We start from the raw sequence: 12016 nt of genomic DNA, 5'->3' as shown, positions 1-12016 counted from the left end.
AACCATCACCAGTTGGCTGCCTCCTACACGCCGACAATAGGAGCACAAATTTGTGGATAAAGCTGTAACCCAGGCACGTGCCCTGACCGGGAATCCAACCAGTGACCTCTTGGTTTATGGTTTGGTGCTCAACTGCTGAGCCACACCAGTCGGTCATATTTTTGTAGTTTTTAATGTATAAGTCTTTTGCCTCCTTAGTTAAGTTTATGCCTAAGTATTTTATTCTTTTTATTGCTATTGTAAGTGGAATTATTTTCTTTTTTAAGAAATAATATATTTCTTCAAACTTCCAATTGCTTTTTAAATTGATTTTTAGAGAGAGGGAAAAAGAGAGAGAAAAACATTGATTTGTCGTTTCACTTATTTATGCGTTCGTTAGTTGTGCCCTGACCGGGGATCAAACCCACAAACTTGGTGTATCAGGACTACATTCTAACCAACTGAGCTATCCAGCCAGGGCTGCAACTACTTTCTTAGTTTTCTTTTTGGATTGTTCATTGTTGTGTGTAGAAACACAACTTCTTTTGTGGGTTGGTTTTGTATTGTGAGACTTTGCTGAATTTTTAAATGAGTTCTAATAGTTTTTTTGTGGTTGAATCATATTATTTTGTTTTTGCTTTTGTATTTACTCAGAGACCTGAGCAGTGACAGGTTTTATTGCATCTTCCAAAGCCAGTAAGCAGACTTCTTCCAGGTCCCCATTCACTGAGAGTGCAGGCTTCGAGGATCCCAGCCGAACTCGAACTCGACAGGACTGGTTCCAGCTGCCTGCCTCATGAAGGCCAAGACCTCAGTCCCGCCCTGCATGGTCGCTCCAATCCAAGTGCTTGCCCCCTGGGCCTACTTCCCTCCAATCCCCTCCCCTCGGAGCCCCTGCTCATCAGCTCATCACCCCTCTGCGTTTCTGCTCTCTTGATTTGAAAAATGAATATATTCTATTTTCTACATATGCCGAGCAGGAGTGATCCCAGCACCCCACTTCCAAATGCGCACCTCAAGCACCTGTGTTCACAGAGAGCACATGGGAACCGACATTTTATCCATGAAAAGCCCTGTGACAGGACACAGCTGGCGAGGGAAACAGCCAGTCCCTCCTCCAGTAAGCAAGCATCTGCCTCCCCATGGGGCTGGGCGCCGGCCAAGCTCATGCCGTGTGGGTGGTTGTTGTCTACTGTTACTGAGGGCCTACTATGTGCCAGATACTGTGCTGGGTGTTTTACGTATATTCGATCTCATTTAACCCTCCTGCCAGCCCTATGAGGTAGGTCTGATTACTGTCACTAATTCAGTTCAGGAAATTGCCAAAAACATAGCCAGCAAAGTTGCAGAACCAAGATTCAGACTTAGTTTGGCTCAACCTTTACCAAATACACCTCGACTTCCTCCATCCTTCCCAAGCTATCTGTACCTTCCTCTTCTCGTCCAGTCCTCTGGAGCTGGGGTCTGTGCGGTTTTCCTTCCTCTGTTCTGTCCTCAGCACCCAGTGGGTGTGACCTCTGCAGAGGTTGCTGTGCTTTGGGCCCTGGAGGACCTGTCCACCAGGAGGGACCGGACTGTGGCGCTCAGAGGGCTCTTGGCCTGAGCCCCCGTTACTGAGAGAAAGGAGGCTTTTGCCAAGGACTCTGAGGGGAGTTCAATACTGGGAGTGAACCCAGCCCTGGTCGGGACCCAAGCACCCAGCCCTCCCAGAGACATTGTGTGAGCCGGCTGGGCCTCCAGACAGCCCCTCCCGCCGCCCCAGCCAGGGTGGTGCTTGTGTGGGAGGGACTTTAAATCCAGCTGCCAGACCCCTGGACGGCAGAGGCAGAGAGGGCTGGCCACCATGCACAGCTCCCGCAGTCTCCTGGCGCTTCTGCTCCCGCCACTGCTCTTCCTGGGGGCCGCCCCGGGTCCCGCCAGAGCCCTCAGTGATGAGGAGAGACGCGTGATGGTGGAGCTGCACAACCTCTACCGGGCCCAGGCGTCCCCATCCGCCGCCAACATGCTGCGAATGGTGAGTGTGGGCAGAGGTGCTCACCTGCCAGGACTGAAGGGGTGCTGGGCCGGGCCCCCCACCAACCCCTCCCATCCCTTAGCCAAAGCTGTCTCAGGGGCTCACCTCTCCAGCCAGTGACAGAGTCTTTGAAATTATATGACTCACAGGTCCCCATAGCAGCCCCACTATACCAACGAGGAAGCAGGCTTAGGGGGACAGGGTGGGCCTTCAGGGGCTGGCAGGTCACTTCCTGACAGAGCCAGGCCTGGGTGCCCCAGCTCCCCTCCAGTGGCCCTTTCCCAGCACTTCCTAAAATGCATGTGCCGCTGGGAGGGGGACACCTTGGTGACAACAGTCTTTTAGATGCCTTCCAAGGAGGGGAGGAGAGGAAACGTCAGCAGGACGGGTCCAGGCGCCTGAGCAGGAGGGCGGACTGAGGTGGGCTAGCACGGGAAGCAGGCAGGGAGGACTCTGTCCGGCCACCTGCAAGACCCGTGACTTTGGGTGAGTCCCTAAATCCCAGAAGGACACTTAGTTTCTCATCTGTAAAGCGAGGTCATAACTGGAGTCACACATGTATCAACATGGGCTGAGTCTCGTAGATGTAATTTTGAGTTGGGGTAAAAATGAAACCTCAGCCCTAGCCAGTTTGGCTCAGTGGTTAGAGTGTGGGCCCACAGACTGAAGGGTCTCGGGTTGATTCCAGTCCAGGGCATATACCTGAGTTGCAGGCTTGATCCCTGGCCCCAGTCGGGATGTGTGTGGGAGGCAACCAGTCAGTATGTCTCTCTCACATCGATGGTTCTCTCTCCCTGTCTCTCCCCCTTCCTTCCACTCTCTTTAAAAATCAATGGAAAAATATCCTCCGGTGAGAATTAACAAAAAAAAAAAAGAAAGAAATCTCAAATACATATATAGTAGGATATATTTACATGAAGTTTAAAAATGTAAAAAATACTGTTATATAAAGGTGGCAACACGTGCTGATTTGGTAAACATACATGGACATGCCTGCGGACGACAGAGCCATTCAGGGTGGTGGTTACACTGTCTCAGAGGGAGGGTTATTGATGGCAGAGTTAGGACAGGATGTTCACCGACAGGATTAGAAGAGATGAAGTGAGAAATTCACCCCCTTCCTGCTCTCCCCGAGGACTAGACTGGCCATCCCCTCCAGCCACCCTCAGGTGGCCTGGAGGGTTGATGAGCAGTGTCCAGGGAGCCATAACTGATACCCGAGAGCAAAGTCACACCTGGAGACCACAGCAGCAAGCCTGGAGGTCCGAGACCGGAGTTTTAACAGTCGAGTCCAATCTGGCGAAGTGACTCTGGTGGCCCCTTTACCATCAAAGGCCTGTTTCCTGATCTATCACGAGGGGCTGGCAACCCTGCCCAGAGGGCCAGACAGGATGACACAGGAGAAAGATTTGAAGGGCCTCTACAGATACACACAGCACCGCCATTCAAGCCCTGTCGGCCGGGCAACCAGGGACTGCAGACACAAACCAGGAGCCGGTACCAGCTCTGCCAACAACTCTGACTGAGCCCCGGAATTCATCGTTGGGTCTCAGTTTCCCCATCTGTAGAACCTTAGTGCCCCATAGCCTTGCTGGCTGAGGCTGGGGCTACGCAGGCTGGGAGCTGCTTTGCCTACAGAGATGGGCCTCAGGGTGGGACAACATTCCTGGAAGCAGTTCGGGCATTGCGGGGGCACAAGGCGCAGGTGCAACCTCTGCAGTGGTCAATGCAGAGACTCTGGAGCTAGAAGGCCTGGGTTCAAATCTTTTTTTTTTTTTTTGTAATGTATTTTTATTGATTTCAGAGGAGAAGGGAGAAAGGAGAGAGAAAGAGAGAGAAAGGGAGAGAGAGAGAGAGAAACATCAATGATGAGAGAGAATCATTGATCGGTTGCCTCCTACACGCCCCACAATGGAAGATGGAGCCTGCTACCAGGCATGAGCCCCGACCAGGAATTGAATGATGACCTCCTGGTTCATAGGTCGATGCTCAGCCACTGAGCCACGCCAGCCAGGCTCAAATTTTAACTTTGCCATTTATTAGCTGTGTGACCTCAGCCAAGTTACTTAGCCCCTCTCTGTGCCTCAAACCTCCTCATCTGTAAATTGGGGATGAGAATATAACAATTCCCTTGTAGAGTGGTTGTAAGGATTAAATGAGTAAACATGTGGAAAGCACTTAGAACAGTGCCTGACAATTAGTTAAGTTCTCAGTAAGTGTTTGATTAACAAAATGGAATGGCCATGGGTGAGGCAGGTGGGGGTTATTGTGGACTCTTCTCTCTCCCTCAGCCTCCACATCTAATCATCACCATCTTTACCAACCAGAAGGTTCCGTTTTCCTTGAATCCTACCTCCTCCCCCAATCTCTTTGGCACAACCTGATTCAGTCTTCCATTTCTTCTCCCAGGACTCCTAGAACAGCCGCTCCCTGCTTCCCCAGGCTCTGGCTGCGCTGCCCAGAATGAACGGCCCCCCATGCAGGCCTGAGCCCTCTCGAAGCCCTCCACTGGCTCCTGGTGCCCCAGGACAAAGCTCCAGCCCTGAGAAGGCTCTCTGTGTCTGGCTCCGTCTACCTCCTGGCCTCCGCTCCTGCCCACTTTCTCCTTCAGTAACCCAACTGCTCTCTCCCCAGCCAAAGCACTGCCCCTCACCTCCCTGCCTCTGCCTCTCACCTCCCTGCCTCTGCCCCTCACCTCCCTGCCTCTGCTCATGCCCTGCCTTCCTCTTGGGATTCTCCTCCCTCTCCACAGGCCAAGGCCTCATCTTCAAACATGGCTTACCGTCTCCTTCCCCACCTTCAGGTTGGGCTAAATGGCCCTCTGTGGTGCCTCTATACTACCCATTGCGTATCTGTCATTTACCACATGGCGGCCATTAATGGCTTATGACGATGTGAATTTGGGCTTCTTGGTCCTTGTTGTTGCCTCGGGGCTGGCACAGTGCCCAAGACTGTTGAATGAGTTAGTGAGTGAATGAATGAATGGACTTGTTTTCACATGATGACCATGTGGCCAGTGGGGGTGGGTGCCGAGACTCCCGAAACTCCCTAGGGGTCTCTGGACCACTGAGAAGCCTTAAGACTCAAAGCAGTGACTCTCCCATGGTGGGACTCCAGGCATCTAGTGAGAATGGAAACAAGTGGGCTCTGCAGCAGAGACTGCTTTAAGCAGGGATCTGTCTCAGTCATCAACAGTTGACAGATATCTGCTGTGCCAGCCCTGTGCCAGCCCTGTGCCAGACGGTGGGATGCGTCATTGCCCCACCTGAAGGAGCTCACAGTCTAGTCTGCAGTCCAGCCGGCCATCCCAGGCGCCCTGGTCCTTGTCCCCAGCACCCTGCCCCTACACCACTCCCTACCTCCCACTACTGCCAGAGTTTGAGAGGACCTCAGTGATTTGAGACAAAAAGTCCCAGAGAGGGAAGGGATTCACCCAGTCACGCAGCCGGGCTGTCCCAGCTCAGTGCTCCCATCCATCCCCCCGGCAGCGGCTACGGAGAACCGTGTGAGCATGGGGGGTGGGTGTGGACACACAGCCCCCTCTCCTTAGAGCCGCCCAAGCTCTTGGTGCTTTATGGGCTGCCTGGCTCCCACAGCTGGATGGGTCCCCGGAGGGTGGAGCAAGAGTTTCGGCCAGGCAATCGTTTCCAGAAGCCAGAACGAAGTTTAATGGGATCCAGGCCTCCCTCCTCAACCCTTTGGTCAGATGCCTTGTTAATCCCTCTTCTCACCCACTCTGAGCCTGTGCCCCCAGCAAGGGACACAGAACCTCAGAGGCCCCCTAACCTAAATGCTGTCCTCCTGCTGTCACACCGAGGTCCCCGATGGAGAACTCTGCCTTTGGGAGGGGACATTCTTTGGGCCACCAGGGCTCTGAAAAGAGGCCTCTCGGTGAGTCACTCCACACTGGACACCTTGTGGTCTGAGCAGTTCAGGCAGCCTGGGAGGTAGGCAGGGGCATCGCTGCCAAGTTTCACTTGGGATATTAATATTAATTAATAAGAACATGGTCCCAAACATGACCTCATTTCCTTTCCCAACACCCTATGAGAATTCAGAAAGACTAGGCGATCGGTCCAAAATCACACAGCTGGTGAATGGTCCCAAGTTTAGCCAATCCACCACCTGTGGTGGCACTCACCGCCCCACAGAGGCCACCAGGAGCGAGACCTGTGGCAGATCCCAGCCAAGAGTCACCCAGCAAGGAGGGGAGGGTCTCCAGTCTCCAGGGGCCCCAGGGAACCCCCAACCTTCTTCTTCTCCTGGAACCGTGGGCATCCTCCCCTCGATCTCCCGGCCCCCTTCCGCCTTCGCTGAGCCGAGGCGTCCTCGCCTTCCTCCCCACAGAGGTGGGACCAGGAGCTGGCCGCCTTTGCCAAGGCCTATGCTCAGCAGTGCGTGTGGGGCCACAACAAGGAGCGCGGGCGGCGCGGGGAGAACCTGTTCGCCATCACGGACGAGGGCGTGGACGTGCCGCTGGCCGTGGAGGAGTGGCACCTGGAGCGCGAGCACTACAACTTCAGCGCTGCCACCTGCGAGCGGGGCCAGATGTGCGGCCACTACACGCAGGTGCGAGGCCGAAGGGCGGGCAGGGATGCAGGGCAATGGGCGATGGGCGGGGCCTCACGGACAATGGGCGGGGCCTCGTGGGCAGTGGGCGGGGCGGGACCACCTGTCCCATCCCCCCTCCCAGTGCCTTAGTCCACACTCTGAGCCCCCTTAGATCCTTCATAGAAGTCGTCCTTCCACAGTTATTAATGACTGTCTAGACCTGACAAAGTCTGCTTCTCAAACTAAACCATTTTCAGTTTACTCTATAAAAACCATAATCTGAAAACCGAGGCCGCCCCTGGGCCTCCTGGTGCTGAACAGACCGAAGTTCTGTGTCTCGGAGACCGTTTCTGCCCGGTAGTTACTGCACAGGCGATCCCGGCCAAGCTGGAAAGAGCCAGGCCTCCTGCTCAGGTCACAGAGCTGTGCACCAGCAGCAAGGACCCCCGCTTCTGTCTTCCCGCTCATTGTTCCTCTTTTGTCATTTCTCATGGTGTCTAAGTTGCTGCTTCTAATCTGCCAAAGACAAAAAAAAAAAGCAAATATATAATTTTGTTGTTTAAATTTTCTTTTGCTTTTAAAAACTACGTAAATAAGAGCAAATTGTCATGGAGGGAAGGTTTCGGGAGCCTCTGAGAGCTTGTCCCTGCTTCTCACAGTCACTTTTTGCTTATGGATTCTCATAAGCATTTTGAAAGTTTGAGTTTACAGATAAGAAGTGGAAGGGTGTGTGTTGGGGGGAGTAACATTAGGTTCCTGAATTCTCTTTTTCCTCCTCCCAATGCTTATTTGTTGTTCAACAACACAAAGACAAGTTTTTTTTAAAAGACAAAAATAAACCAACCATCTTCCCACCCATATCCACCAATTCCATTTTCCAGTGCATTTGAGTGGTATTTTTAGTGCTAATCTTTAGGGCAGGAAATCCCAACATCACCCACCAGGATAAGGAAGTTAAGAGGGTGCAGCAGCCCTCCCTCTGTACCCTGCCACCTCTCCCCGCTTCCTCCCCCCATCCTCCACAGGGATTGCTGTCAGTGCCCAGCACAAGTGGGTCTGCCCCACCTCCACCCCAGCGTTCTCTAGGGCTGAGTGCACGTGCACTTGCTCATTTCTGCCTGGGAAATGCTCAGCAGTGGTAGCTGGCGGACCTTCAGCTGATTTAAGCAGAGACCCCAGTCCTGGGAGGGTGTGCAGAATCAACAGTCAGAGCCAGAACTCACAGCAAAAACCGGCCTGTTAGAGTGGCTCCTGGGCAGACTAGGCCTAGAAATAGCCGGTCTTCACCCATGGTGGTGCACAAAGACTGTTTTGACTTCTTAAATTTTATACTCAAGGCAGAACTCCTAGCAGCCAGGAGACCCCTACTTAGAGATGGCAGTGCCTGCTTCCTTGTGATTTGGGGAAAGTCCACTTCCTGTTTCTTTCCTTGGAGTTTGCTTGTTGCTGAGTTTAAGATTCTCCCATTTGAAATTAATTCCTTTGGACAGACCCCTTGTTTAAAAAGCAAGAGCCTCTGGGAACAGCCCACAGGAAGAATGCATGAGTGTATATCAAAAGGGATGGTTTTTGCCCTAACCGGTTTGGCTCAGTGGATAGAGCGTCGGCCTGCGGACTGAGGGGTCCCAGGTTCGATTCCGGTCAAGGGCATGTACCTTGGTTGTGGGCACATCCCCAGTAGGGGGTGTGCAGGAGGCAGCTGATCGATGTTTCTAACTCTCTATCCCTCTCCCTTCCTCTCTGTAAAAAATCAATAAAATATATTTAAAAAAAAAAAAAAAGGGATGGTTTTCAGAGGGAGAGAGGCCTGGTGAAATCATGGTTGGCAGGGAGGGTAGTCTGTTCAGGACAAATCCAGCACCCACCCTCCCCTAGCCCCCTGTTCGGAGTTTGGTCCTTAAGCCGCATGTCATCAGGGGCTTGGAGCTTACAGGCTGCAAGGATAGCTCCTCTCCCCACCTGCAGAGGCTGGTCAGAGAGACCCCAGCCAGGGCGTGTCCCATCCACGCTAAACTTGGTTTTGCCCCTTCAGGTGGTGTGGGCCAAGACAGAGAGGATTGGCTGTGGCTCCCACTTCTGTGAGAAGCTCCAGGGCATTGAGGAGACCAATATCCATTTACTGGTTTGCAACTATGAGCCCCCGTGAGTCTGAGGGAGCCGTTCGGGTGGGCAGAGCCAAGAGGACTGGGTTGGACGCAGTCTAAGGAGGTGGGTGGGGGTAACCTGGAGTCCAGGCCCTATATGCCCCTGGGGGAGCTGTGAGGGCACCTATAAGTCTGCTCTCATTGATCCAGCCAATTAGTTGGGGCAAGTAAGAAGAGCCTGAGGCACTTCCGGTCTAGGTGTGTGTATAAGGGCTAGGGTCAGGGGTTGCCAGGGACCCCCCAACCCCCAGCATCCTCCTCGCCTCTTGCAGGGGGAACGTGAAGGGGCACAGGCCCTACCAGGAGGGGACTCCGTGTTCCCAATGTCCCTCCGGGTACCGCTGTGAAAATTCCCTCTGTGGTGAGTCTGGGATGGGGTGGGGAGGTAGAGGAAGGAGAGGGAAGGGACACCTCTGAGCAGTGCGTGGACTAGGGAGGGGCCCAGCGGGATGCCACCTCCAGGGGCCTTCAGCGGTCCCACCCCATCTGGGTTCCCAAGCCCGTTTTGCCCTTCTTTGCGCAGCCACTTTGGTGCCCTCTCATTCCAAGTGACCGGCTTTCAACCCTCGCAGCAGAGGGTAGCGCCCCGTAACGAGGAGGGGGTGCGGGCAGATGGGAAAAGCCAGGTGGGTGGGCCAGTCGGTGGGCGTGTTAGGAACTGGGATCCAGCTGAAAACTGGAAATGTGAGTGCAGAGAGAGGAAGACTTGGACAAGGAAGTGGTGGAGGAGCAGCCTGTCAATCACAAGAAATAACATTTATTATCAAAGGGATATGGGGTCCTGCTTGATGCACTAATGCCAGGCCTTGTCTTTCTTAGCAGAACCCATGAGCAGCTCGGAGGAGGCTCAGGAGTTGCCTCACCTGGTAACTGAGACCCCATCTTCCCTGGCAACTGAAGCCTCAGGCTCTAAGAAAGGGGGCATCTCCTCTTCCCTAGCAACAGAAACTTCATCCTTCTTGGTAACAGAGGTCTCAGGGCCCCTGGCAACCAAGGCTCTACCTACTATAGAGATCAAGGCCCCATCTTCCTTAGCAACGGAAGGCCCATCCTCCATGGCAACTGAGGCTCCACCTTCCTTAACAACTGAGTTCCTTTCGATTTTGGAAACTCACAGCCCGCTCTCCTTGGATGAGGGAACAGCTACTGCCCCCAAATCGACCCATGATCCCACCTCAAAAGGGGTAGACCAAGAGGCCAGTAAGACAAGAATGCCCTCCAAGAGCCCAGAGAATTCTCTGCACCTCCAGGTGTCCCCGACAGGGACACAAGGGCTGCTATCCCACTCTCAGGAGGAGGGCAAGGCTGAGGCCAAGTTGCCTTCGTCCAGTGAGGTCTTGGCCTCAGTTTCTCCAGCCCAGAAGGAGCCAGATGAGCTGCCGGCCACGCTGGACCACATGGGGCGCATCTTCTCCAAGTCCCTGCCCAACTTTCCCAATATAGCTGCCACCGCTAATGCCATGGGTGGGCGAACCCTGGCCCTGCAGTCGTCCTTGCCAGGTAAGGCCTGTAGTGTCCGTCCTACCTTCCTTCCTGAGTCCAGATTGTCACCATGAGGGACATGTACCCTCTGAGTTGGAGCTGCCTCCTGGCTGCTGGGCCACCACCTGCATGCTTGTTGGGAGGGGTGGGAGTTCAGGCAGAGCTGTCTCCAGGCCACGGCAAACCTTTTCCCTTCCTATAGGTGCAGAGGACCCTGAAGGGCCTGAAATCTATTCCGGGCTGAACTCGGGCTCTGGTCACATCTGGGGCCCTCTTCTGGCTCTGCTGCTACTGCCTCCCTTAGTGTTGGCTGGAATCTTCTGAGGGGTCACTACTCAAAGGCAAGGCCTGGTGCGGGGACCCTGGCCTCATGCCTCCTCTGGATCCTCCTTCTCCAAGTAAGAGGCCACATTTTCCCAGGCAGGTCCTGCTCTGTGGCCCAGCAGCCGCCTCCAACCCAGCTCTGGCACTGTCCCAGGAGTGCCTCTGCCTCGGGGTGGCCCGCCCCTCAGCTAGCTGCAGACTAAGCAGTCTTCCCGTGGCTGTGGCCCTGCTGTTCTAGGGACAGAGGATCTCGGGGCTCTCCAGGAACCCCTTGGCCCCTCCCAGCCCCCTGACCTCTTCCTGGAGACATCTGAGTCACAGGCTATTCCCAGGGGTGCCTCCTGCCTTCCCAGGGTGAGGAGGTCAGTTGCCCTTCTGCCATCTCCCCCACCCTGTCCCCACCTCCACCCCAAATAAAATGCTTCTTGGCTGAGGGCCCTCTGGAAGGGAAGGCTGCAGGGCATGCGCCTCACTCAGACATCTTACTGGGCTGGCGGTGAGCTCAGGTTGCCGCCTGATAACTGCATATCTGACCTGGACCCCTCCTATGTCAGTCCAGGGGTGAGGGGGGATTCTGGGGAATCTCTGCCTGCCTGGCCTGGGTTGACTGCCTCTGCCAGGAAGGCATTCTCCCTGAGAGCCTTCCTCTTCCTACTTGCCATGTAGCTGTCGGGGGTGGGGTGGGTGTGAGGAGCAAATGGACAAGCCCCACCTGGTGGGGTGTTATGGGTGTGGCAGGCAGAGACCAGGAGAGGGAAACATCGCCTGACTCCTGAATAAAAGCCTGTGTAAGAGTACCCGGTCTCCATGCTTGCTTGCGAGGGCAGGTGGCGCTGAAGAGGCTCAACACCTCCCCTACCAACCTGTGGCACCTGTTCTCTCTTTTCACATCCCCCTACCCCCAAATACTCCATTTAGTTCTTTGGGGCACCCTTCCTTTCCTTCATATCAGCACCCCCCTCAAATCTTCAGGTTGCTGGCAGGAGGGTCAAGGGCCAAGGGCACTGGGTTGACTCTCCCAGCTCCAGGACTCACCAGTGGGGCCAAGTTGGGTTCGGTGCCCAGGGTCAAGGAGTGGCATGCACCCTCTTTTCAGGGTGCTGCTCCCCAGGTCCATCTGGGACACAAGGTCAGAAATGGAGCCAAGCCCTGGTGATTGGAGGAGTCCTGAGAAAGGCTGAGTCCCAGACACTGCCCCAGGGGCACAACAGGGTTGTGCAGAAGTGCAGCGGGGCAGGAAAGCACAAGTGTGTGTGCAGGGCCAGCAACAGTAGGTGGCTGAGGGCGACTTGATGCCAAGCTGGTGTTGGTGTTGGTGAGGGGCAGAGCCACTGTCTCCAGGCCAAAGCCAGTGTCAGCAGTTAAACAGGAAGTATTCAAGTCAGGCCAGGGATGCCTGCCTTTCATATATGTATAAAAATATGATATAGTCTATCTCTATTAAGATATAACTCACATAACATGAGATTCACTCATTTAAATTGTACCACTCAATGGTTTTAAGTGTCTTCACAGGGTTGTG

General features: G+C 54.3%; 1 protein-coding gene across 2 annotated transcripts; it reads left to right on the top strand.

Annotated features, from left to right (window-relative positions):
• The first annotated feature begins 1805 nt into the window (after nt 1-1805).
• Nucleotides 1806-11285, top strand: PI16 (peptidase inhibitor 16). Of its 2 annotated transcripts, none has more exons than XM_080664862.1 (6): nt 1806-1993; nt 6341-6562; nt 8577-8686; nt 8961-9049; nt 9511-10188; nt 10373-11285. In XM_080664862.1, exons 1-6 carry the CDS (start codon nt 1823-1825, stop codon nt 10492-10494), a joined length of 1392 nt encoding a protein of 463 aa, XP_080520988.1. In that variant the 5' UTR covers nt 1806-1822; the 3' UTR covers nt 10495-11285. The 2 variants fall into 2 exon arrangements, with proteins under 2 accessions (XP_080520988.1, XP_080520989.1); XM_080664863.1 differs by having other exon boundaries at nt 1808-1993; nt 9508-10188.
• The last annotated feature ends 731 nt before the right edge of the window (nt 11286-12016 follow it).

Source organism: Plecotus auritus (assembly GCF_963455305.1).
Source record: "Plecotus auritus genome assembly, chromosome: 4".
NCBI classification, from domain to species: Eukaryota; Metazoa; Chordata; class Mammalia; order Chiroptera; family Vespertilionidae; genus Plecotus; species Plecotus auritus.
This window is presented reverse-complemented; position numbering and strand designations above follow the sequence as displayed.

Bases quoted from the DNA above. Each gene is read 5' to 3' on its own strand.
- PI16 (XM_080664863.1), top strand. From the start codon at position 1,823: ATGCACAGCTCCCGCAGTCTCCTGGCGCTTCTGCTCCCGCCACTGCTC. The intron at 1,994-6,340 runs GTGAGTGTGGGC...TCCTCCCCACAG, and splicing joins CCGCCAACATGCTGCGAATG to AGGTGGGACCAGGAGCTGGC. The intron at 10,189-10,372 runs GTAAGGCCTGTA...CCCTTCCTATAG, and splicing joins CCTGCAGTCGTCCTTGCCAG to GTGCAGAGGACCCTGAAGGG.